Source organism: Giraffa tippelskirchi, chromosome 5 (genome assembly GCF_054371585.1).
Source record: "Giraffa tippelskirchi isolate mGirTip1 chromosome 5, T2T-mGirTip1v1.2.pri, whole genome shotgun sequence".
In the NCBI taxonomy this organism is placed as follows: domain Eukaryota; kingdom Metazoa; phylum Chordata; class Mammalia; order Artiodactyla; family Giraffidae; genus Giraffa; species Giraffa tippelskirchi.
Window position 1 is genome coordinate 113,689,348 of NC_137279.1, and position 23,350 is coordinate 113,712,697.

The following is a 23,350-nucleotide window of genomic DNA, read 5'->3' on the forward strand; positions in this document are numbered from 1 at the left end:
GAAATAGATAAATATGGACACAATGGAATATTACTCAGCCATTAAAAAGAATACATTTGAATCAGTTCTATTGAGATGGATGAAACTGGAGCCCATTATACAGAGTGAAGTAAGCCAGAAAGAAAAACACCAATACAGTATACTAATGTATATATATGGAATTTGAAAGATGGTAACGATAACCCTATATGCGAGACAGAATAAGAGACACAGATGCATACAACAGTCTCATGGACTCTGAGGGAGAAGGTGAGGGTGGGACATTCTGAGAGAATAGCATTGAAACACGTATATTATATGTGAAACAGAACACCATTCCAGGTTCGATGCATGAGACAAATGCTCAGGGCTGGGGCAATGTGATGACCCAGAGGGATGGGATGGGGAGGGAGGTGGGAGGGGGGTTCAGGATGGGGAACACATGTAAACCCATGGCTGATTCATGTCAATGTATGGCAAAAACCACTACAATATTGTAAAGTAATTAGCCCCCAACTAAAATAAATAAATTCATTAAAAAATTTAAAAAAATTAAAAAAAATTGTGATGGAGCACAATCCTTAGGAAGTTCGTGCTTCTATCTAGTCTGATCCCTAGACTTTTTTGACTCATAAGAAAAGGAGTATCTCTGATTTTTTTGTTTTTAAATAAGTCTCTCCACTACCCTTAAAAAATTAAATCTTGCTTTCCTTGCCAGAAAACCTTCAAGTCATTTCCAATCTCTTGAGTAATGTAGGTTTAGAGACCTAAAGGATAAGAGAGGTAAATAACATCCTTTCTGAAAATTTGGAATAAACTGCTTAAAACTACTTTTATACTAGAAAAATAGCTATGTTGCTCTGTCAGCTAACATCAATACAAATAACAAAGAAAAACTCAGAATTTGACTAGAATGCAAATAAAAATACAAGAGAAAATACAAAATTAGTTTAAACAATATTTGTTTTAAGAAAAAATATTAAATATAATTAGCACAAATTTTTGGATTTTTTAACCTATAAAATTTACTAAACATAAGATTTCAGAAAACTAACTTTCATTTTTATTACTTCAAGGCAGTAAATCTTGGCTGAAAAATGCCAATCTGGATTTTGAAATTATGATATCAAATAACATAGATATGTGTGTATGTGTACACACACTCAAATAACACGTTATATGTATGTGTGTGTATGTATATACATAAATGATATACAAAGGTGCAATAAATTGGTTCCTTAATAGAATAATAATTTCATTTTTCATTTAACTATTTGATATTACTTTTAATATGCCTATATCAGAGTCAAATCAATAACAGGTACCAAACTGGTAAAACTGCTTCTCTTCTCAATAACCATCCTATATAGTTTTCTAATCTTCTAGTATTTTTAAATACCTTATGGTGACAAGATGCACATTTACATACTTTTGGATGTCCAATTCAGAATAATCACAGCCTAACCAATTTGAATATGTTTTCCATTTCAATAAATATAGTAGTGGGCCCAGTTTATTTACTGAAATGTACAATTCCAGCTGTTTAAAATCTATTTTTGCTGCAAACATAGTTAAGGAAGCAAATATACCAAAAAAGCTTCAAAGCAGTTAAATTACCTATTAACTAACAAGGTCAGGATATTTTTAATAGATTATGATTATAGGTCTAAGAGAAAGATAAAGCCTTGAATAAAAAAGGTTACAGGGGCTTTAGATTTCTGTTGCCTGCATGAATCATTAAATGCTAACATCCTATCCTGTTTGTATATGCCCTATATATTCCATTCAAGTTATACTTGCTTATATGTATCGTTCTCAATCGGCAGTAGATCATATGCCATTGCCTGAAAGGTCAGTTCATGCACGACAGTGGACACAGGATCAAAGCCACGATCAATTATTATGAGCTGGGAATGAGTTTTACCCTGGAATAACAAGATAAAATTATCTTAAGAAACTTCCATTTCTTTCTGTGAATACATTTTTAATATCTTAGAAAACAAAATCAGACTTATCCTAAGTTCTGCCACATTCTTAAGAACATGAAGTTATATTAAAAAACAAAAATATGAGAGGCACAAGAGAGGAAGAAAATAAGACTACAAAACCAAAGCTTTCATAATTAGATTAACAGGCTTATTTAATAATATGATATTGTGAAAATCCCTTTAAAAAAATAACATTTAATAACATTTCGTTTGCACTAAATCTATTTTCTTGGAATTCAGCTTCATAAACAGTAAAACTGATCTAAGTTATGAAAGGAAGATATTACCTGAGCTCTTTATATGTTACACATTGCACTAAACTGAGCTTCCTAGTCCTCTGACACCACCTCTGTCAGTCTACTCAGGCTTCTCACTCTCCAACCCAAGCCCAAATGCTGGAATTCCCCAGGTTCCAATCTTAGTCTTTGATTATAGTATCTTGATAAGATAGTAGTAGCTGTCATTTATTAAACTCCTATATGTGCCATTCTAGGAATCAGCGAACTAAGATGGACTGGAATGGGTGAATTTAACTCAGATGACCATTATATCTACTACTGTGGGCAAGAATCCCTTAGAAGAAATGGAGTAGCCATCATGGTCAACAAAAGAGTCCGAAATGCAGTACTTGGATGCAATCTCAAAAATGATAGAATGATCTCTGTTCGTTTCCAAGGCAAACCATTCAATATCACGGTAATCCAAGTCTATGCCCCAACCAGTAATGCCGAAGAAGCTGAAGTTGAACGATTCTATGAAGACCTACAAGACCTTTTAGAACTAACACCCCAAAAAGATGTCCTTTTCATTATAGGGGACTGGAATGCAAAAGTAGGAAGTCAAGAAACACCTGGCGTAACAGGCAAGTTTGGCCTTGGAGTACAGAATGAAGCAGGGCAAAGGCTAATAGAGTTTTGCCACGAGAACGCACTGGTAATAGCAAACACCCTCTTCCAACAACACAAGAGAAGACTCTACACGTGGACATCACCAGATGGTCAACACCGAAATCAGATTGATTATATTCTTTGCAGCCAAAGATGGAGAAGCTCTACACAGTCAGCAAAAACAAGACCAGGAGCAGACTGTGGCTCAGATCATGAACTGCTTATTGCCAAATTCAGACTTAAATTGAAGAAAGTAGGGAAAACCACTAGACCATTCAGGTATGACCTAGATCAAATCCCTTATGAGTATACCGTGGAAGTGACAAATAGATTTAAGGGTCTAGACCTGATAGACAGAGTGCCTGATGAACTATGGACAGAGGTTCGTGACATTGTACAGGAGACAGGGATCAAGAAAATACCCATGGAAAAGAAATGCAAAAAAGCAAAATGGCTGTCTGAGGAGGCCTTACAGATAGCTGGGAAGAGAAGAGAAGTGAAAAGCAAAGGAGAAAAGGAAAGATATTCCCATCTGAATGCAGAGTTCCAAAGAATAGCAAGGAGAGATAAGAAAGCCTTCCTCAGCGATCAGTGCAAAGAAATAGAGGAAAACAACAGATTGGGAAAGACTAGAGATCTCTTCAAGAAAATTAGAGATACCAAAGGAACATTTCATGCAAAGATGGGCTCGATAAAGGACAGAAATGGTATGGACCTAACAGAAGCAGAAGATATTAAGAAGAGGTGGCAAGAATACACAGAAGAACTGTACAAAAAAGATCTTCATGACCCAGATAATCACGATGGTGTGATTACTCACCTAGAGCCAGACATCCTGGAATGTGAAGTCAAGTGGGCTTTAGAAAGCATCACTACGAACAAAGCTAGTGGAGGTGATGGAATTCCAGTTGAGCTATTTCAAATCCGCAAAGGTGATGCTGTGAAAGTGCTGCACTCGATATGCCAGCAAATCTGGAAAACTCAGCAGTGGCCACAGGACTGGAAGAGGTCAGTCTTCGTTCCAATCTCAAAGAAAGGCAATGCCAAAGAATGCTCAAACTACCGCACAATTGCACTCATCTCACATGCTAGTAAAGTAATGTTCAAAATTCTCCAAGCCAGGCTTCAGCAATATGTGAACCGTGAACTTCCAGATGTTCAAGCTGGTTTTAGAAAAGGCAGAGGAACCAGAGATCAAATTGCCAATATCCGCTGGATCATCGAAAAAGCAAAAGAGTTCCAGAAAAACATCTATTTCTGCTTTATTGACTATGCCAAAGCCTTTGACTGTGTGGATCACAATAAACTGTGGAAAATTCTGAAAGAGATGGGAATACCAGACCATCTGACCTGTCTCTTGAGAAACCTGTATGCAGGTCAGGAAGCAACAGTTAGAACTGGACATGGAACAACAGACTGGTTCCAAATAGGAAAAGGAGGACGTCAAGGCTGTATATTGTCACCCTGCTTATTTAACTTATATGCAGAGTACATCATGAGAAACGCTGGGCTGGAAGAAACACAAGCTGGAATCAAGATTGCCGGGAGAAATATCAATAACCTCAGATATGCGGATGACACCACCCTTATGGCAGAAAGTAAAGAAGAACTAAAGAGCCTCTTGATGAAGGTGAAAGAGGAGAGTGAAAAAGTTGGCTTAAAGCTCAACGTTCAGAAAACTAAGATCATGTCATCTGGTCCCATCACTTCATGGCAAATAGATGGGGAAACAGTGGAAACAGTGTCAGACTTTATTTTTTTGGGCTCCAGAATCACTGCTGATGGTGATTGCAGCCATGAAATTAAAAGACGCTTACTCCTTGGAAGGAAGGTTATGGCCAACCTAGATAGCATATTTAAAAGCAGAGACATTACTTTGCCAACAAAAGTCCGTCTAGTCAAGGCTATGGTTTTTCCAGTGGTCATGTATGGATGTGAGAGTTGGACAGTGAAGAAAGCTGAGCGCCGCAGAATTGATGCTTTTGAACTGTGGTGTTGGAGAAGACTCTTGCGAGTCCCTTGGACTGCAAGGAGATCCAATCAATCCATCCTAAAAGAGATCAATCCTGGGTGTTCATTGGAAGGTCTGATGTTGAAGCTGAAACTCGAATACTTTGGCCACCTCATGCGAAGGGTTGACTCATTGGAAAAGACCCTGATGCTGGGTAGGATTGGGGGCGGGAGGAGAAGGGGACAACAGAGGATGAGATGGTTGGATGGCATCACCGACTCGATGGACATGGGTTTGGGTAGACTCCGGGAGTTGGTGATGGACTGAGAGGGCTGGCGTGCTGCAATTCATGGGGTCGCAAAGAGTCGGACACAACTGAGCGACTGAACTGAACTGATATGTGCCAAACACATGCTAATCTGCCTAATCCTCTTACCAACCAACCAAAGTACATATCATATGATCCATATTATATGAAAATACAACTCTGAGTAAATATGTCCAAGAACACAGAGTTGGTGATAAAAGGAAAAATTATGTTGATTAAATGTTTACTCAGCTGCAAGGATTATTCTAAAAACTCTTTATGTATTAATTCATTTAATCCTCTATATTACAAAACAGGTATTCTCTTAACACCCCATTTTATAGATAAAAAACTCAACATAACTTGCTAATTGATATATCCATGAATTAAATGGCAGAGCCAGGATCTGGACAAAGAACTTAATTCAAAACTGTTATCTTCCCCACTAAACCACACTGTCTGTTAAGATTTCTACTACCATTTATATCAGTGATATCCAAATCAAAATTCTCAAATCAATACTGGAAAATAAATGAACAACAGTTTCCTTGGTTTATAAAGAAATAAGACACACTTTATGCATAACCACTATTTGTCTTTTATACGTTACCTTTATTAGGCTCTTTTCATCAATCTTGTAGTAGTTTTCAAGCTTTTTTTCAACAAGCTGAGCAAGCTTACTGGCATTATCTAGAGGTTTACTAGAAACAGAAAAGATATTCAAACTATCTTTCTTTCAAGACACATTTTACATTATCAAGTTGAATTCTAAAATTAAACCATAAATTAATTTAAAAGATTTTATAAGCATGGAGAAATTTAGATAATAATACTAAACAAATATAATGCTATATCAATTGGTTTGGATTTTATCAATGTAAATCTTATCATATGTGCTTCAGATTTTTTTCATATGAAGGAAATATAAATAAAACTATAGTTTCTTTATTCCCCTCCCAATTCCCAGTCTTCACCCCTACCCCTAGCCACCCCTGCCCCAAAGCAACTATTACCATAATTTGATGTATATTCTTCTTATCATTACAATTGTACATGTATTTACTGTTTTATATGTATTTTAACAGTATATGTTTTTACTGTCATATATGTTTGAGATCTATGTTGACAAACACATCAAAAAATATTTACTCATTTTAGTTCTATATAGCATTCCATCATATGACTATACCAGATTTACACATTCATTCCCCTAAAGATGGCCATTTAAGTCATTGTCAATTTTATACTATTGCAAACAAGATGGAAACAAGTATCTTTATACATAAATCTCCATGTAAATGTTTCTCTAGGTATATTCTTTCTAAAAGTAGAACTGCAGGTCATACTGTAAGTATGTACATTTTCAACTTTTCTACCATATTACTTTCCAAATTACTTGATTAATTATCTCTCCCATTTCTATGAGATTTCCCTATATGCTAATATTTAGTCAACTTTCCAATATAGTTGTTCGTATAAAATCATATATCACTATCTTCTAAAATGATAAAATCATACTCTAAATTGTAACTTTAAGACCAGTGACATTAGTGTAACTTCTAAATCTATAAAGAAAATGTTGGAAAAGACTCTTCAATTAGCACACCAACCTCAAAAATGGAGGAACTCTTTGTAAAGGCTTCAAAGTGTTAAAGGACATTTAGATTTTATACTTCAAAAGTAAATAAAACAGCAACTATACAGGATAATTTATTATACATTATGCCTTAAAATATTTTCAAAAGGAAATAATTTCATGTTAGAATTACACTTGAAAAGTTCATAAGGCATAAAAGAATACTTTGCAAAAGAATAGGATAGGATTTTAAAAGCCTGGATTATTATTTAACTATCACAATAACTGGTAAGCTTATTAAATTATACACTGGCTACAGTTATCCCTCAGGAGGGCTTCCCTGTGGTTCAGTGGTAAAGAATCCATCTGAAATGCAGGAGACCTGGGTTTGATCCCTGGATTGGGAAGATCCCCTGCAGAAGGAAATGGCAACCCACTCCAGTATTCTTGCCTGGAGAATCCCAAGAACAGAGGAGCCTGGTGGGCTACCATCCATGGGGTTGCAAAAGTTGGACATAACTTAGTGACTAAACCACTATCAGTATTACAGGGGATTGGTTCCAGGACCTCACTCAGATATTAAAATCCACTGATGCTCAAGTCTCATATATAAAATGGTATAGAATTTGCATATAACCTATACACATACCCCATATACTTAAAAATCATCTCTATATTACTTACAACATTAATATAATGTATGCTATGTAAACAGTCATAAATACTATGTAAATGCTACGTAAATAGTTGTCTGCATGTAGCAAATTCAAGTTTTGCTTTTGGGGACTTCCTGGAACTTTTTTTTTTTTTTACATTTTCAATCCACAACTGGTTGAATTTGAGGATGCTGAACTTATGGATACAGGATAGTGGACTATATTACATATTCATTTCCCTGAACAGAGCCAAACACCAAAAGCAGAAGCTTAAACAGAGACTGAACTCTAGCAGAAGATAAACCACTTAGTTCAGAATGTAATTAGCACAGCACCTATAAGAAAAAGAATGTTTCTAACACTTGAGGTATGAGTAAAGAGCTTGTTTGGTCACATCTGAATTAAGGAAATTTACAATATTTCTTCTAAGTAATTAAGAAAACTTTTTAAATGGTTAAGGATAATGAAACTTAAATATAAAGCACTACATGAATTTGAAATTGAACAATTACGCCAACTACCTTGATAAATGTCAGTGTTTAAATTAAAGAACCTTTTAAAACAGAAACAAGTTATATTACTTATTATTATTAGTAATAGTAGTACAGTGTATCTACTTCTACCACTTCATTAGTGCCATGCACTATTTTGAGTGCTTTATAGATATTAACTCATTTAATTCTAAAAACAACTTTATGAGGTGAGTACTATTATTTCTCCCATTTCATATACAAAGAAATTGAGGGCAGAAGAATCACATAGCCAGTAAACAGCAGAGATTAAAATTCAAGCTATTTGGCTATATAGAACAACATGAAAGTCTACAAACTTAACACTGAGCAAAGCCAGAAACAAAAAATATCATGACCCCATATATATAACAAGTTCAATATCAGGCAAAACAAAAAATATGAAGTCAGAATAACAGTTACTTCTGAGGAGGAGACAGTGGGTGATGACTAGAAGGGATCATAAGGGGGGCCTCTGAGATGCTGTTAGTATTCACTCTCTTGACCTGGGTGAAATTAGATGTCTATGTTCACTTTGGAACGATTTATCAAGTCACATAAATGTAATTTATGCACTTTATAGTAAACTTTACTTTTAATAAGGAGCAAATAAATAAAGGTACACAGTACTAAAGTCAAACTTTAACTTTTAAAAAACCCCCCAAACCTATTTAAAATGGCCCCTGGAATTAGTTACCATAGATATTTAGACACTATAACCAGTATCCAGATACTATGACTATTTCAATTTGGTGGAAATTTAATGAAACATTAAATGTAAGACGGTATTCCCCACAGGACAACAAAGACATTCTTGTAAGCATTCCTTAAACTCATGAAAAATATTCATGTAAATCATACCAAATTTAAGCTCTGAAATTCAGTAACGAGGCTACAGTTACTCTGAAATTTAAGCCTTAAACTTTAAATCTCCTATGTACACAGCATAATGTTATAAAGAAAATAAATTCTGCAAACAAACACACAGAAGCACAGAGACATTCCCTCTATACCAAAGAGCAAATAGACCTCATAACATACAATGACACCATTGAGTGCCTTACCTTTTATATCTTACTCCAGGATTTTCATCCAGGGTAGCACATACTGTAACTATCTGCTCAGCCATTGCTTCCATGATGGTATCTTTTCCATTTGCATTACTTGGGTCTGGACTGTAACAGTAATAGAATGCATCTGGTACATCAAGAGTATATACCTAAGTTAGGCCAAAAAAGTCACACTGTCAATTCAGAAATTTAATTAAAAATATGTATCAAGAAAAGCAGTTATTCCTTCGGACTCTACAAAATACTTGGACTAACCATGCTGTTTCCTGAAACAACTGTGTCTTTACCTTAATTAAATCTCATTTTCTCAGTCATCTTGATTTCATTCCTTTTCTCATTCTGCTTTCCTGCTTAATCTACCTCTCTCCTTCAGTTCTTGTTTTATATATAGATTGTACTGTTGGATTTTCTCTACTTGTGCAGCAGATACAGGGATCTGAGGTAGTCAAAGAAAAATAGAAACCTAATACCCGGCAAGAAGAAATAAAGCCAAAATTGTTCTATATATCTGACATACACATTAAAATCTCAACCCATCAGAGAATAACCTAGAAATTTCCTGAAGTTAATATATATCTTCAATTCTTTAGCTTATACTCTTGATATTAAGAGCATAAATTTCTCTCTTTAAAGCAGAAAATACTTCCCCAAAAGACACAACATTGTGCCAGACATAGTACTGGTCTTAGTATACATACAGTGAAATCTCACAGACATTTTTCAACTAACAAAAGCATTTACCTACATGCAAAGAATTGGATTAGAGATTTACTATTGTGTTATTTGAGGAATACAAAAGAAAAAGCTCTCTAATTGGAGGTGAGAGTTTCACATTCAATTAGTTTTAATTTTGTTTTTAAACAATGGTAGTAATCCCTCTTAGTCTAACGTATTGAGTATAAAAGTAGACATGTAATAAATAATATAGGTTAACTAATAAATTACGGATAAACTTCCCTGCATTTCCTTTCACACAAAGTAATACATTTCTCTGAACATAACCTATCACTAACAGTAGGAGCCTGAACATGGACTGAGATTCAGCTAAAGCTAATGTGCTGTTTATGTCTGTCCTGCTCAAAGTCTTAGCTGCCATAATTGCCAGCAAGCACCCTACAGCTGGACTGTGGCTTTCTCACAGTATTCTATCCCACTGCAGTAGAAAATATCTGCTCAAAAATATTTATTGCCCTCTCCTTATGGGAGTATATTTCCCACTCATGGATTTCAGGCTATCTATGGTCACTGGCATGTGAACAGAAGTGACATGTGCCTACTTCCCTGCAGAAGCTTTAAAAGCCATTGTATGGCTCCACCATTTCTCTTTTCTTTCTGCTAAGTCCCAGAAAAGGGTTAACTCCACTCCTTCAGCTTACATCCCAGAATGAAGAGGATATAGAGCAAAGACCTAGTCAAACTACAGTGGACAATAACATGAATGAGAAATAAACTTTGTTGTTGTGAAACACTGAGATTTGGAGATTTGTTACCACATCTTAAATTAATTTAAGTTATTATCTAATACTCCAGTGAAACAAGTAGAACTCTGGAGCTGGTTTTCTTTCTATACTCACATCTTCCCTTTCCTTCACTCTCCTCCCCCTACTTTCCATCACCACCATGATGTGCTCCTTTAGACTATTACTAAATGCTTTTTTCATCTCCATGACCCACAACCAGTTCCTTAAATATAGGAATTCTCCGCTACCCCCACTCACAACTTCCATTTACTTTTCTTGCTAAATTATAGCTGCTGCTGCTGCTAAGTCGCTTCAGTCGTGTTCAACTCTGTGTGACCCCATAGATGGCAGCCCATCAGGCTCCCCCGTCCCTGGGATTCTCCAGGCAAGAACACTGGAGTGGGTTGCCATTTCCTTCTCCAATGCATGAAAGTGAAAAGTGAAAGTGAAGTTGCTCAGTTGTGTCCAACTCTTCGTGATCCCATGGACTGCAGCCCACCAGGCTCCTCTGTCCGTGGGATTTTCCAGGCAAGAGTATTGGAGTGTGTTGCCATTGCCTTCTCCACAATTATAGCTAGCTTACATCTATTTCTATCTAGACACAATCTAGCACCTTCTCCACTAACTATACCAGACTTTTTGTACCCCCTAAGGTCCACTGTAAACAAACTTTCTTATATTAATGCTTTCCACCTAATTGCCCTAATTTATGTGTGACAGTATTAATTAAACCCTTTGAAAGGGAAAGAGTTTTCTTTAATCCCTTTGACTCATGGATTTAGGAGAAGTCAATCACTTTTCTCTCCATGTAACTTCTAAATATGTTTAATGTACAACTTCTCTTCTTTGGAAGACTATCATATCTGACTTTACCAATTTCTCTTCAATGATCTCCCAACTTCTACTTTTCCTTAAAGACTTTGGTACTCTTCTGTATCTGTCCTTTTTCTGCCATCATTCTTGATGGAACCTGGTGCCTCCTACAACTTGGTCCCAACCTACCTACAGACTTATCTATCATACCATCACCCCTAATAATCCATAATCCTGCTGCTTTCTTGCACTTTTCTGCTTCTGTATCTCTGCACTCAGGCTATTCTCACTTTCTAGAGTATTAAACTAAACTTACATAATATATTAAAGGAAAAAAATCTTTAAGTAACCTTTGGAAAACAGTTTAATGTTAAGCAGCTATCTAAAGATTTTACGATTTTGATTATGGCCTTCGTCAAAAACAGCAATAGCTTAAAAGAAAAATTCATTATCCAGGACCTTTTTATTTCTTAAAATATCAACCTTATGGTTCTAAGAAATAGTAAACTATTTCAATTCTACAAAATGTTAGACTCCAAACACAGAGAACAGAGCTAAACAATATACTAGTTGTGTGATTAGGGCAAGTTACTCAACCACTTTGATTTCCTCATCTTTAAAATGGAGACAGAATTACCATCTATTCATAGGGCTACTGTGAAGATTACATGAATACAGTTATGTAAAGCATTTAGGAAAGCATCTGACAGAGAAAGTACTATGTGTTTGCAATTATTATTATTAATTGAAGGCTCATTAACTATTCCAAAGGCAAATCAAATCTATGAGAATCCTTCATTTTATAAATTAAAATAAATGATAGTTTATATAATGTTGTATAAAAAGTTTACTCAAGAATTTTGTTTTAATATCACAAATGGTTACAGAATATAAACATTTTTCTTTGGAGTCATTTAACAAAGATTATGTTCAAAATCTTTTGATTTCATAACCTAATAGGGCTGTACATCTTGACACACACAGGACTTAAGAGATGTGAAATTTAAATTCACTTTTACTATTAATGCTATATTCCAATTTAGTACTCATGTTCCTCCCTTCATCAGAATAAATGCTTATTTGTAGATTGTTTAAAATTCACCAAATATGTAACACATAAAATATCATTAGGATAAGTCTTTTTAGCAAATAAGTTCATAAAACTGAATTTTAAAATCATTATTACAACGGTCAATCAAAGAGAATGGGAAGCTTGTGCTTAGAATAAAACTTTTATTTTTAATTTTAGTTTATAATAATCCAAAATAAAAGGAGTTTTATTCTAAGCACAAGCTGCCCATTCTCCTTGCTTAACCCTTGTAATAAGCCTTTCACTGCTCAAAAAAAATTTAATAAAAAATTTAAAAAATAAAAGTAGAAAGTACCTGAGATTCAAGTGGAATGAAGGAAATATTTATTTCTTTACATCTTCTTACTGACTTGGAGCAAGAAGCCTTAATTTTGTTAAAAAGACTGTCAGGGCAAACTGAGAGGAGGAAAAAAATCAAAGTATATAACTGCATTTAAATTTTCATTCTTTTGAATAAGTCATTCCAACATTCAAGAATATTTATTTTTATATATAATTACTGACTTTCACAAAGTAATTTACTATGAGGACAGAGATAATATGTAAATACTGCTTTTCACTTTATACAGCAGATGAATTCTAGTAATGAGCACTGTAACAGAAATTCCATTTTCCCCATTCATATCCACCATAACCTAAGATGTATTTCCTTACAGAGCTGGTAACACAGCAAGCTAAAATTGTCAGGAAGGAAAATCAAGTCCAAACTAAGGACTTAATCAACTTTTGAAGGACTTTCAGAGCTTCTCAGGAATTTACACTTTTCTATATCTGCCACTAAGTGTAGCCACACCATACAACTTTTTCATCTTTCCTTGCATTATAGGGTCTTCTTCAATGTGAGGAAATTCTAAGCCTCCAAACTAGTAAGTTCTGCACCCTAGAGCTGTCTTCCCCTTGCCCTTGCCTTTTACCTAACTGCTTATACTTTCACTAAATCTATGTTGGAGTATCAACCATGGGCTTCTACTAGCTTTTAACACGATGTTCTTTAATTTCAAGATTTCTTAAATTAAAAGAGGCTTCACACATTAAAGTTTATCAACTCCATAAACATGATTTCTGTGTAACAAGGTTACTTAAATGGCAAATATTTATGATATGGTATTTTCTAAAATGAAAACTGCTGCTAGGTATGAGATAGATAATAATTTACAGGAAAAATAATCTAGAGAGCTGCTTTTTATTTGAATGTACAGCACAGAAAAAGAAATGTGATAGATTTTCTCCCTTACTGTTAGCAAACAGATGGCAGTTTCTTCACTGCATCTCCCAAAGGGTCTTATAATATACTTTATTATACAGTCAAATCCCCAGTTGTAACTTTGATTTAAAGAAGAATTCTCCCTGTTATTGGAACAGAATTTGAGGGATAGCTCTCTCCATCAAACCCCTCTCCCCTGTATACCAGCAAAAATGACCATCTTTTGAAACTAGTTTGGAATGATTTAATTTTCTATCACCTTATCATGAATTAGGATAGAAATAATCTTACATTTTTAGATTCTTTCTAATCTAACTAGAATAAACAATAAATAGAAAGTCATTGTTATTAAAATTAGCATGAGAAATATTTCACAATTAGTAGGATTTGAAATAATGAAGCAATAACTTTTACAAAGTTACTTACAGTCAGTGAAGTAGATATATGCTGCTTTGTATTTGTTCTCTGATTTACCTCCAAAATCACGTAAAAAACAGTCTACAGACTGAAAAAAGGTTGGATGTTAATATACATTTTATCAAATACTAATTTAAATGTGCTACTTTTGAAATAACTAAGATTATTTTGATGATAAAGTAAAACCTTAACTGTCAACAGTGTAACTTACAAACTGATTTTTTTAGATGCTATGTTATCCAGCCACTTATAGTGAGAAGCGTAATAAGTAGTAAGGTAAGATGTATGAACAGAGTGCTCTTTTGGTGATGAGGAGACCTAAGAATGGTCAAGTGACTAAGAAGCTGAAGCAACATAGAAGACAAGACTACTGGAAGAAAATGAATGTACTGGGAAGTATTACCTACACAGATAATGAAACCATTGAGACTATTACTGGAGAAGTGTTAAAGAGACTGCCAGTGAGCTAAGAGCTAAAATTGTCAAGAGGGATTAGAATGAAAGACTAAAAGGTTAGCAGACTGCAAGGAGGAGGGAAAGCAGGTAATATACTCTAACAGTATCTGCCTCTCTGCTGGTAGTTTTCAAGATACAACAGTCTGAAAGCAAAAACAAACAATTTAATCTTCTCATCCATCTGTTCCTTTTTGTCTCCTTGCAACTCCTACAACCAGTATATTTCTGTTAGAGCTCATTAATCTATCCTGCAAGTCTCTTATCTTCCCCACCATGATTTCCATGATTTTTTTTTGCTTTGAGATACTTCGTTTTTATCTTCCAGACTATCAATTAAAATTTCCATAGTGATTATCCTCCTCTACAGTTAACTACTTAACTAAGAAAATATACTTCAGAGCTTCAGAAAATTTTTACATGTTACACCAGGCTCTTCTTAAGTGTACTATTTTCTGTTCAGATTATCATCCTTCCTTCCAAGCTCTTGTATTTTGCTATATGTATCCTTTTCTCATTCTTACTAAACCTTCTCTCTCTAGTCACTTGACCCACTTAGATGTGTGGTTGCTTCTTTGTCAGCTTACCTAACGCTTAGGTTTAGTTGTTGCAGTATCCTAAAGAGAGAGGCAGTACCATAAGAAGAAGGTAAACAGGTTTCTCCTCATGAGGGCTGTAGGTATAAAAGAAAACAAACCACCCCATCTGACCTTTCCCCTAGGGTTCACAGATCTCCTATAACCAAACTCTTCCTAAAATCTGTCATTTCATGACCCTTGCCTAAGAACTCTCTGAAGCTAGTCTCCGGATGCTTGCCCAGCCCCTGAGGAAGAAAATCTCACACCAAGTTTCTCTACAAGTGCCCAAAGAGTCCAAGGCCTCACATGTACCCATAGATCTATAGGACCCAAAAGTTAATTGATTTGGGACAGGAAGAGAAACTGAAGTTGATTGTGGGAGATAAAGGAGTCACATTTAGATATCATTTTCTCTGAATTCTTTGATCCTTTCCTGAATATTTAATTTTGTATCCTGCTTTCTGTCACTTACATTAAAAGTGAACATTTACATAGATCATTAAAATTTTCTAGAAATCTCATTTTCAATGGTCACATGGTCTTTCCTACCATTATGTGTTAATACTAAGAATTTCTCTGGATTTTAGGAATTTAGTTTGACCATTTACTGATTTTGCTTTTTTTAACAATAAATTTTACGATTCAGAACGTTTTAAGGTTCTTGATATGGCAAATTATTTTCCAAAAAGGTTGTATTAATCTATACTCCCACTAGCAGTATATAGTAGTTTCTGCTCCATTATGCTCCATAATGCATATTGAGAGCTAGAATAAGATACATAGATAAGACAGATAAATAAATAAATGTCTAAATATACACACACACTTTTTTTAATCTCTCTGCCAATTTAGTAGGTGAAAATAGTGCTTTTAACTTTCATTTTTTTTCTGAGCATAAATTTTCCTATAAAATTATATTACAGATAAAATACAAAATGTCATTAAAATCTACCAGCAGCCAACATGAAGAGATTACACAGTAAATATTTAGGTTTTTTGCTACTGTCTGCTAGAGTTAGAAGAAATGAAACTGGGACTGTCAAATTAACATTTTTATTCTAAGAATAAGCCAAAGGATGTGTTGGAAAATGCACTCTCAGATACTATACAGAATAAAGGAATCTGATACTTCATATGACTCCAAAAGTTTGACTTTAAGTATGAATTAAATCACAGTTAGATTATAAATTTTAAAAATTCCTTTCCCATAAAAAATATACATACATACATATATATGCATATATGTGTGTATACACATACATATGTGTATGCCATAGGGAAGTAACTAACATTAATGAAAGATTAATCCAAGACTATTTCTTTTACATACACTTTCATTCTAAAATCATGGTTGACTAGAAACTACATGAGTAACAAATTATTGAAAGAAACTTATTTTTTTTTGAAACTTTATTGTTTTATACAAATAAATTCTGCTTTCATATAGGAGGAGAAAGGAATTCTTTCACATATATTCCCATTGAGAAGAATGCAAATCAAACAATCTTCTAACTCAGAAAGACTTTCTTACACAAACTAGTTTATAACACTACCTGTCTAATAAAGGACATTTTATTACTTTAAATTTTCTAAGAGAAAATCCCATCTATGGTGAAAGTTTTGAAGAACATACTGTTTAGATTCAAAACACTCACCTTTGATGTTGGAGAGATAAAATAAAGAGCTTTCATTTGTCTGACAGGTTCTCGATTTTTATAAATATTCTCCACAACTAACAAAAAAAAAGTCCAAAATATAAACAAAGAATTATATTTGACTTGGAGTCTCAGTTTTCACATTATAAATTATGGTATTTAATATCTGTCTTTAAAAGGCAATTATGAAGAGAAAATTTAAATAAATGAGTTAAACGATGATGAGTTATGGATGATAATATGATTATGAATGTTACAAGATATTGATACTTTCCCCAAAATGTAACAGAAATTAAAATCTCATTAACACAATCCTGCCTTGTGGAAGACAGCAACTGTGGCAGTGTTATTTTTCATAACCCCACACTAAAGCTGATTTAAATTTACAATTAATTGCCTCATTTCTAGGTAATAAAGAGAAGCTTAAGAAGTCAGTATTACACACTTGGAAATATGCACAAAAGTTGATTTTATGACATAAATCTTACTATCCATTTAAAAACAAAACATGAAAACCACAAACATCAATCAAAATACTGAAGTAAACTTACTGCATCAACATACAAAACTATAACAAGTATATAACAATAAAAAATTTGAAGAACAAACTCAACAAGGCAACTGATTTAGTCTTGGTTAGGGGTACTTATAATTATATGTCTCAGCTGAGGGGAAAAATTCTGACTTACAGAGATTATTCTGAAGATTCACAAAGAAAAGAGTGTCCAGAATAATTATTATAGCTAGTGTTACTAAAAAAATAAGACATAATCCCCTGAGAAACACAATTACTAACTAAAATTTATTAATACTTTAAACTCTCCCTATCATAAAAAAAAAAATTTTTCATGGTGAGTATTTGAAACACTTACCAGTTATGCCCTCTGCTAGAAGATCTGTCATTTTGCAACATGATGCCAAAAGCTTAGTGGTAAATTCATCTAGAAGAATTATCTTAAAATAAATACAAATTAAGAAATAGTATAAGCATTTAACTGCCAAGAATTCACAAAAGACAGAATTTAATGCATTAAACATACTCAAATTCATAATATTTTTATAACATAAAATTAAAATATCAGGATAGTAAGCAAAATTATCTCAATTCATTTAACTTTCATGACTTAGAAATTTACTTCCTCAATATATGGTCATATGATATTATACATAAGAAAGCAATATTTTCACTTTGAAGCAGAATTTGTTCACTTTAAATGTATCTTATGTTGAACATCAAATTTTCTTAAAATCATAAAATGCTGCTTGTGATGGAATAATTGTTCTAGGCACTGTTCTAAGCACTTTACATGAATTAATTCATTTAATATTTACAACTACTCTATGAGGTACTACCATCCCTACTTTACAGATAAAGAAACAGAGGCATAGAGACATCAAGTAATTTGCTCAAGAAGCCACAGCTAACAGGAGGTAAAGCTGGAATTAGAAGGTAAACACTATGGTTCTAGACTCTGTACTTTTATACAAGTGTAATAAGTAAAATACATACAAGTCCTCAATAAAGGTTTCTATTGTTATGCAAATTCTATGTGAATATGTAAATTCTACCTTCCATTCGCCTTCTTTTTTGCAGTCATCAAACACTGCTGCTTTTATCTCTGCAAAGAAACAGAGAACTATTTAGGAATCTTAATAAATAGAATAACTACTCAAAATGTCCAAGATGGCTGGGAAATATCACTTGAAATTGCTCAGCTTCACAAAAAGTACATATACACGAGTAAAAATCCAGTTCTCTTTAATACTTAACCTATATGGTACATTTAAACTGTAATATATTTTAACTTTTTGAGACTAAAAATATTATTAAAAAGGCTAATATATTTAATTATTGTCCTTTACAGCATCGGGCTTTAGTTTCACCACCAGACACATCCACAATTGAGTGTTGTTTCCACTTTGGCCTAGCCACTTCATTCGTTCTGGTGCACGCGGGCTCAGTCCCTCAGTTGTCTGACTCTTTGAGACCCCACGGACTATAGCCCACAAGGCTCTTCTGTCCATGGGATTTTCCTGGCAAGAATACTAGAGTGTGTTGCCATTTCTTCCTCCAGCAGACCAAGTTTTGTCAGAACTCTCACCATGACTTGTCCATCTTGGGTGGCCTTGCAGAGCATAGCTCATAGCTTCACCGAGTTATGCAAGCCCCTTCATCAAGACAAGGCTGTAATCCATGAAGGCAATACGTGAACCAAGAACTTACAGATGTTCAAGCTGGGTTTCAAAGAGGCAGAGGAACCAGAGACCAAATTGTCTATGTTTACTGAATCATGGAGAAAGCAAGGGAGTTCCAGGAAAACATTTAATTCTGCTTCATTCACTATGCTAAAACTTTTGACTGTGTGGATCACAACAAATGGAAAAATTCTTAAAGAGATGGGAATACCATATCACCTGACCTATCTCCTGTATGTGAGTCAAGAAGCAACAGTTACAACTGGGCATGGAACAACTGGTTCAAAACTGGGAAAGGAGTATGACAAAGCTGTATACTGTGATCCTGCTTATTTAACTTATATGCAGAATACATCATGTGAAATGCCAGGCTGGATGAATCACAAGATGGAATCAAGATTGCTGGGAGAAGTATTAACAACCTCAGATAACAGAGATGATACCATTCTAATGGCAGAGAGTGAAGAGGAACTAAAGAGCCTCTTGATGAGGGTGAAAGAGAATGAAAAAGCTGGCTTAAAACTCAACATTCAAAAAACTAAGATCAGGGCATCCAGTCCCATTACTTCATGGCAAACAGGGAAAAACTGGAAGCAAGGACATATTTTATTTTCTTGGGCTCCAAAATCACTGTGGACAGTGACCACAGCCATGAAATGAAAAGACACTCCTTGGAAGGAAAGCTATGATAAACCGAGACAGCATATTAAAAAGAAAAGACATCACTTTGCCAACAAAGGTCCATATAGTCAAAGCTATGGTTTTTCCAGTATTGGATGTGAGAGTTGGACCATAAAGAAGGCTGAGTGTCAAAGAACTGATGCTTTTGAATTGTGGTGCTAAAGAAGAATCTTGAGAGTCCCTTGGACTGCAAGGAGATCAAACCAGTCAGTCTTAAAGGAAATCAACTATGAATATTCATTGTAAGTACTGTTGTTGAAGCTTCAATATTTCGGCCACCTGATGTGGAAAGCAAACTCACTGGAAAAGATCCTGATGCAGAGAAAGACTGAAGGCAAAATGAGAAGCAGGCAGCAGAGGAAGTGATGGTTAGATAGCATCACTGACACAATGGACAAGAATTTGAGCAAACTGTGGGAGTCAGCAGAGGACAAAGGAACCTAGAGTGCTGTAGTCCATGAGGTTGCAAAGAGTCAGATGCAATTTAGCAAGTAAACAACAATAATATTTTATTATATAAACACATCTAGAAAAAATTTCTGAAAATATTATTTGACTTGGTTTTCCCAACTCTACTTAAATCCTAAGTAAACAAGATGAAAAAAAAAAAAAACCTGCAAGAAAATCCCTAACCAGCTCATTAGTAAATTACATCTGACAAACAACACCAGGTAAGTAAGTTTCTTCCTGATTTACTTCATTACAATTTTCAAAAATGTGTTACAGCATTCAGTTCAGTTGCTCACTTGTGCCTGACTCTGCGACTCCATGGACTACAGCATGCCAGGCTTCCCTGTCCATCACCAACTCCTGGAGCTTGCTCAAACTCATGTCCATTGAGTCAGTGATGCCATCCAACCATCTCATCCTCTGTTGTCCCCTTCTCCTCCCACCTTCAATCTTTCCCAGCATCAGGGTCTTTTCCAAGGAGTCAGTTCTTCGCATCAGGTGGCCAAAGCATTGGAGTTTCAGCTTCAGCATTGGTCATTCCAATAAATATTCAGGACTGATTTCCTTTAGGGTGGACTGGTTTGACCTCCTTGCAGTCCAAGGGACTCTCAAGAGTCATTTTCAACACCACAGTTCAAAAGCATCAATTCTTCGGCACTCAGCTTTCTTTATAGTTCAATTCTCACATCCATACATGACTACTGGAAAAACCACAGCTAGATGGACCTTTGTCAGCAAAGTAATGTCTCTGCTTTTTAATATGCTGTCTAGGTTGGTCATAGCTTTTCTTTCAAGGAGCAAGTGTCCTTTAATTTCATGGCGCAGTCACCGTCTGCAGTGGTTTTGGAGCCCAAGAAAATAGTCTGTCACTGTTTCCATTGTTTCCCCATCTATTTGCCATGAAGTGATGGGACCAGATGCCATGATCTTCATTTTCTGAATGCTGAGCTTTAAGCCAGCTTTTTCACTCTCCTCTTTCACCTTTATCAAGAGGCTCTTTAGTTCCTCTTCACTTTCTGCCATAAGGGTGGTGTCATATGCATGTCTGAGTTTATTGATATTTCTCCTGGCCAGAATACTGGAGTGGGTAGCCTTTCCCTTCTCCAGAGGATCTTTCCAACCCAGGGATAGAACCTAGGTCTCCCACATTGCAGGCTTATTCTTTACCAGCTGAGCCACCAGGAAAGCCCAAGAATACGGGAGTGGGTAGCCTATCCCTTCTCCAGAGGATCTTCCTGACCCAGGAATCAAACCACCTGCATTGCAGGATTCTTTACCAACTGAGCTATCAGGGAAGCCCAAGAAAGATAGTGCTGTCTTGCAATCCCATGAACTGTAGCCTACCAGGCTCTTCTGTCCACGGGATTCTCCAGGCAAAAATACTGGAGTGGGTTGCCATTTCCTTCTCCAGGGGAACTTTCTGATGCAGGATTGAACCCAGGTCTCCTGCATTGCAGGCAGATGCTTTACTGACTGAGCTATGCAGAAAGTCCACTGGAAATGTGGCTCACCTGAACTGGGATGTATAAACTGCAAGTATAAAATACACACCAGATTTCAAAGACTTAGTACAAAAAAAGAAATCTAAAATATCGTTATTTGACTAGACATTTAAATGGTAACATTTTAGATATATCAGGTTAAACAAAATATATTTTAAAAATTAATTTCACCTGTTTACTTTTTTTTTTTTTGATTTGGCTATCAGAAAATTTTAAGTAACACACGTGGCTTGCCTTTTATTTCTAACTAGATAGTACCACCTTAGAATCTGAGGATACCAAGCCAGTAAGTGCTAGCATCTCAAAAATAAATGATAAAGAGATAACTAGTATGTGGACAGAAATTAGGGGCATCCGTGAAAAGTGATTTGGTTACAGGTAAAATGTGTTTGGAGTAGTCCAAGGAAATCACATCAAATAATATTACAGAAATAGATATTTCTCTAAATATTAATGAAAATTATTTAACCTTATAATCCACTTCTCTAGCACCCTAAATATGGATACATCCCAAGATTCAATTCTCTTACTTTTGCTCTGCTTGCTCTATACTCTTCCTCAGAGACCATGTTCATCATCAAAGTTTCATCTATCAGATCAGTTCTTCAATTTTTTCCCCCAACTTTACTGAGATAAACACATATAACATTGTGTAAGGTTAACTTTCAAGGTTAACAAGGTATTGATCTGATACACATATATTGCAGTATAATTACGACTGCAGTGTTAGTTAACACCTCCACCACTCCACATACCATTTCTTTTTTGGGATGAGAACATTTAAGATCTATTCTCTCTGCAACTTTCAATTATATAGTACGGTATTTTTATCTATAATCACAATGCTGTACATTAGATCCTCGGAACGTAATCCTCTTCCAACTGGAAGCTTGTACTCTTTGACCAACTTCTCCCTATTTCCCACTTACCCACAGCAATCCTTCCTTTTTCCACAAATCCTCATCTCTCCTTTTATGTCTTTCAATTACACAATACAGGTTTAAGCAGCTACATGCCTCAAATTGAGATTAAATGCTCTAAAAACTGCTCTAGACGTCTCCACTTCTATGAGTTTTATTGTCATCTTCTTAGTTATTGTCTTCATCTATTTCCTCTTTTCTCCATTTCTAATCACTAGGCAGTATCCGCTGTTCTTTCTGGTGATTGCCACCATCACTACCACTGCCCTGATTCTTACTCTCTCTCACAGAATTACTACAATAATCTCCTATCTGGATTTCCTGCTCCCTATCTCTAACCCCTTTACCTCCCCCAATATGTTTTCCACACTGCAGTCAAGAGTCCTCTTCCTGAAGCACAGCCCTGTCACTTCAATACCCACCTCAAAATTCTCTCAAATTCTGTTACCTCAGAATAAAATCTAGATTCTACTATTCAATATCCTCCATCAACTGGCCTTCACCGAATCTCTATATTAATCTTCCACCAGTCTAAATACTACCCAATTAATGACCATTAATACCAATTACCCAAACTTTTCTCCTTCTGTTTCTTCTACATATGAAGTGAAATACATTTTAAATTGTAACACCAAAGAGGATGTGAAAATACTGATGGAAAAAATGAAAGGAGAACTAACAAAGTAGTGTATGGCATCAGCAATGCCAAATGTATAATCAGAAGGGTTCTGGGGTTAACGTTTCATAGAGGTGGTAGTTACATGAATAAAAATTTATCCAGCTATACATTCAGCAATAGTACACTTTACACTAGCATTACACTTAGTGAAAACTTTAGGAACAAAAAATGACTTCCTTTCAGCATTGTTCTAGTAAGTCCCCAAAATGCTGACAGCTGCTGTTAGAGGAGGAAAACAAACTTTTCATCTTTAATGGCTTCCCACTGCTAGAGCATTTTTAAACAATTTAGCTCCAACCTACCTTTTATAGGCTTCATCCCCCTATTCC

General features: G+C 35.1%; 1 protein-coding gene across 5 annotated transcripts in view; it reads right to left on the minus strand.

Moving 5' to 3' along the window:
* Positions 1-23,350, minus strand: part of STXBP3 (syntaxin binding protein 3) — a 56,887-nt gene that overhangs the window by 25,198 nt on the left and 8,339 nt on the right. For all 5 annotated transcript variants that reach the window (XR_014052974.1, XR_014052973.1, XM_081487211.1 and 2 more), the window contains 8 exons: positions 18,163-18,212; positions 17,466-17,547; positions 16,594-16,670; positions 13,917-13,995; positions 12,582-12,682; positions 8,918-9,072; positions 5,723-5,813; positions 1,780-1,904 (listed from right to left, as the gene is read on the minus strand). Coding sequence is in view for 3 of the 5 variants with exons in the window: in XM_081487211.1 (XP_081343337.1) it covers positions 1,780-1,904; positions 5,723-5,813; positions 8,918-9,072; positions 12,582-12,682; positions 13,917-13,995; positions 16,594-16,670; positions 17,466-17,547; positions 18,163-18,212 (760 nt within the window). In the remaining 2 variants the exon portion in view is untranslated. The remainder of the gene's footprint in view (positions 1-1,779; positions 1,905-5,722; positions 5,814-8,917; positions 9,073-12,581; positions 12,683-13,916; positions 13,996-16,593; positions 16,671-17,465; positions 17,548-18,162; positions 18,213-23,350) is intronic.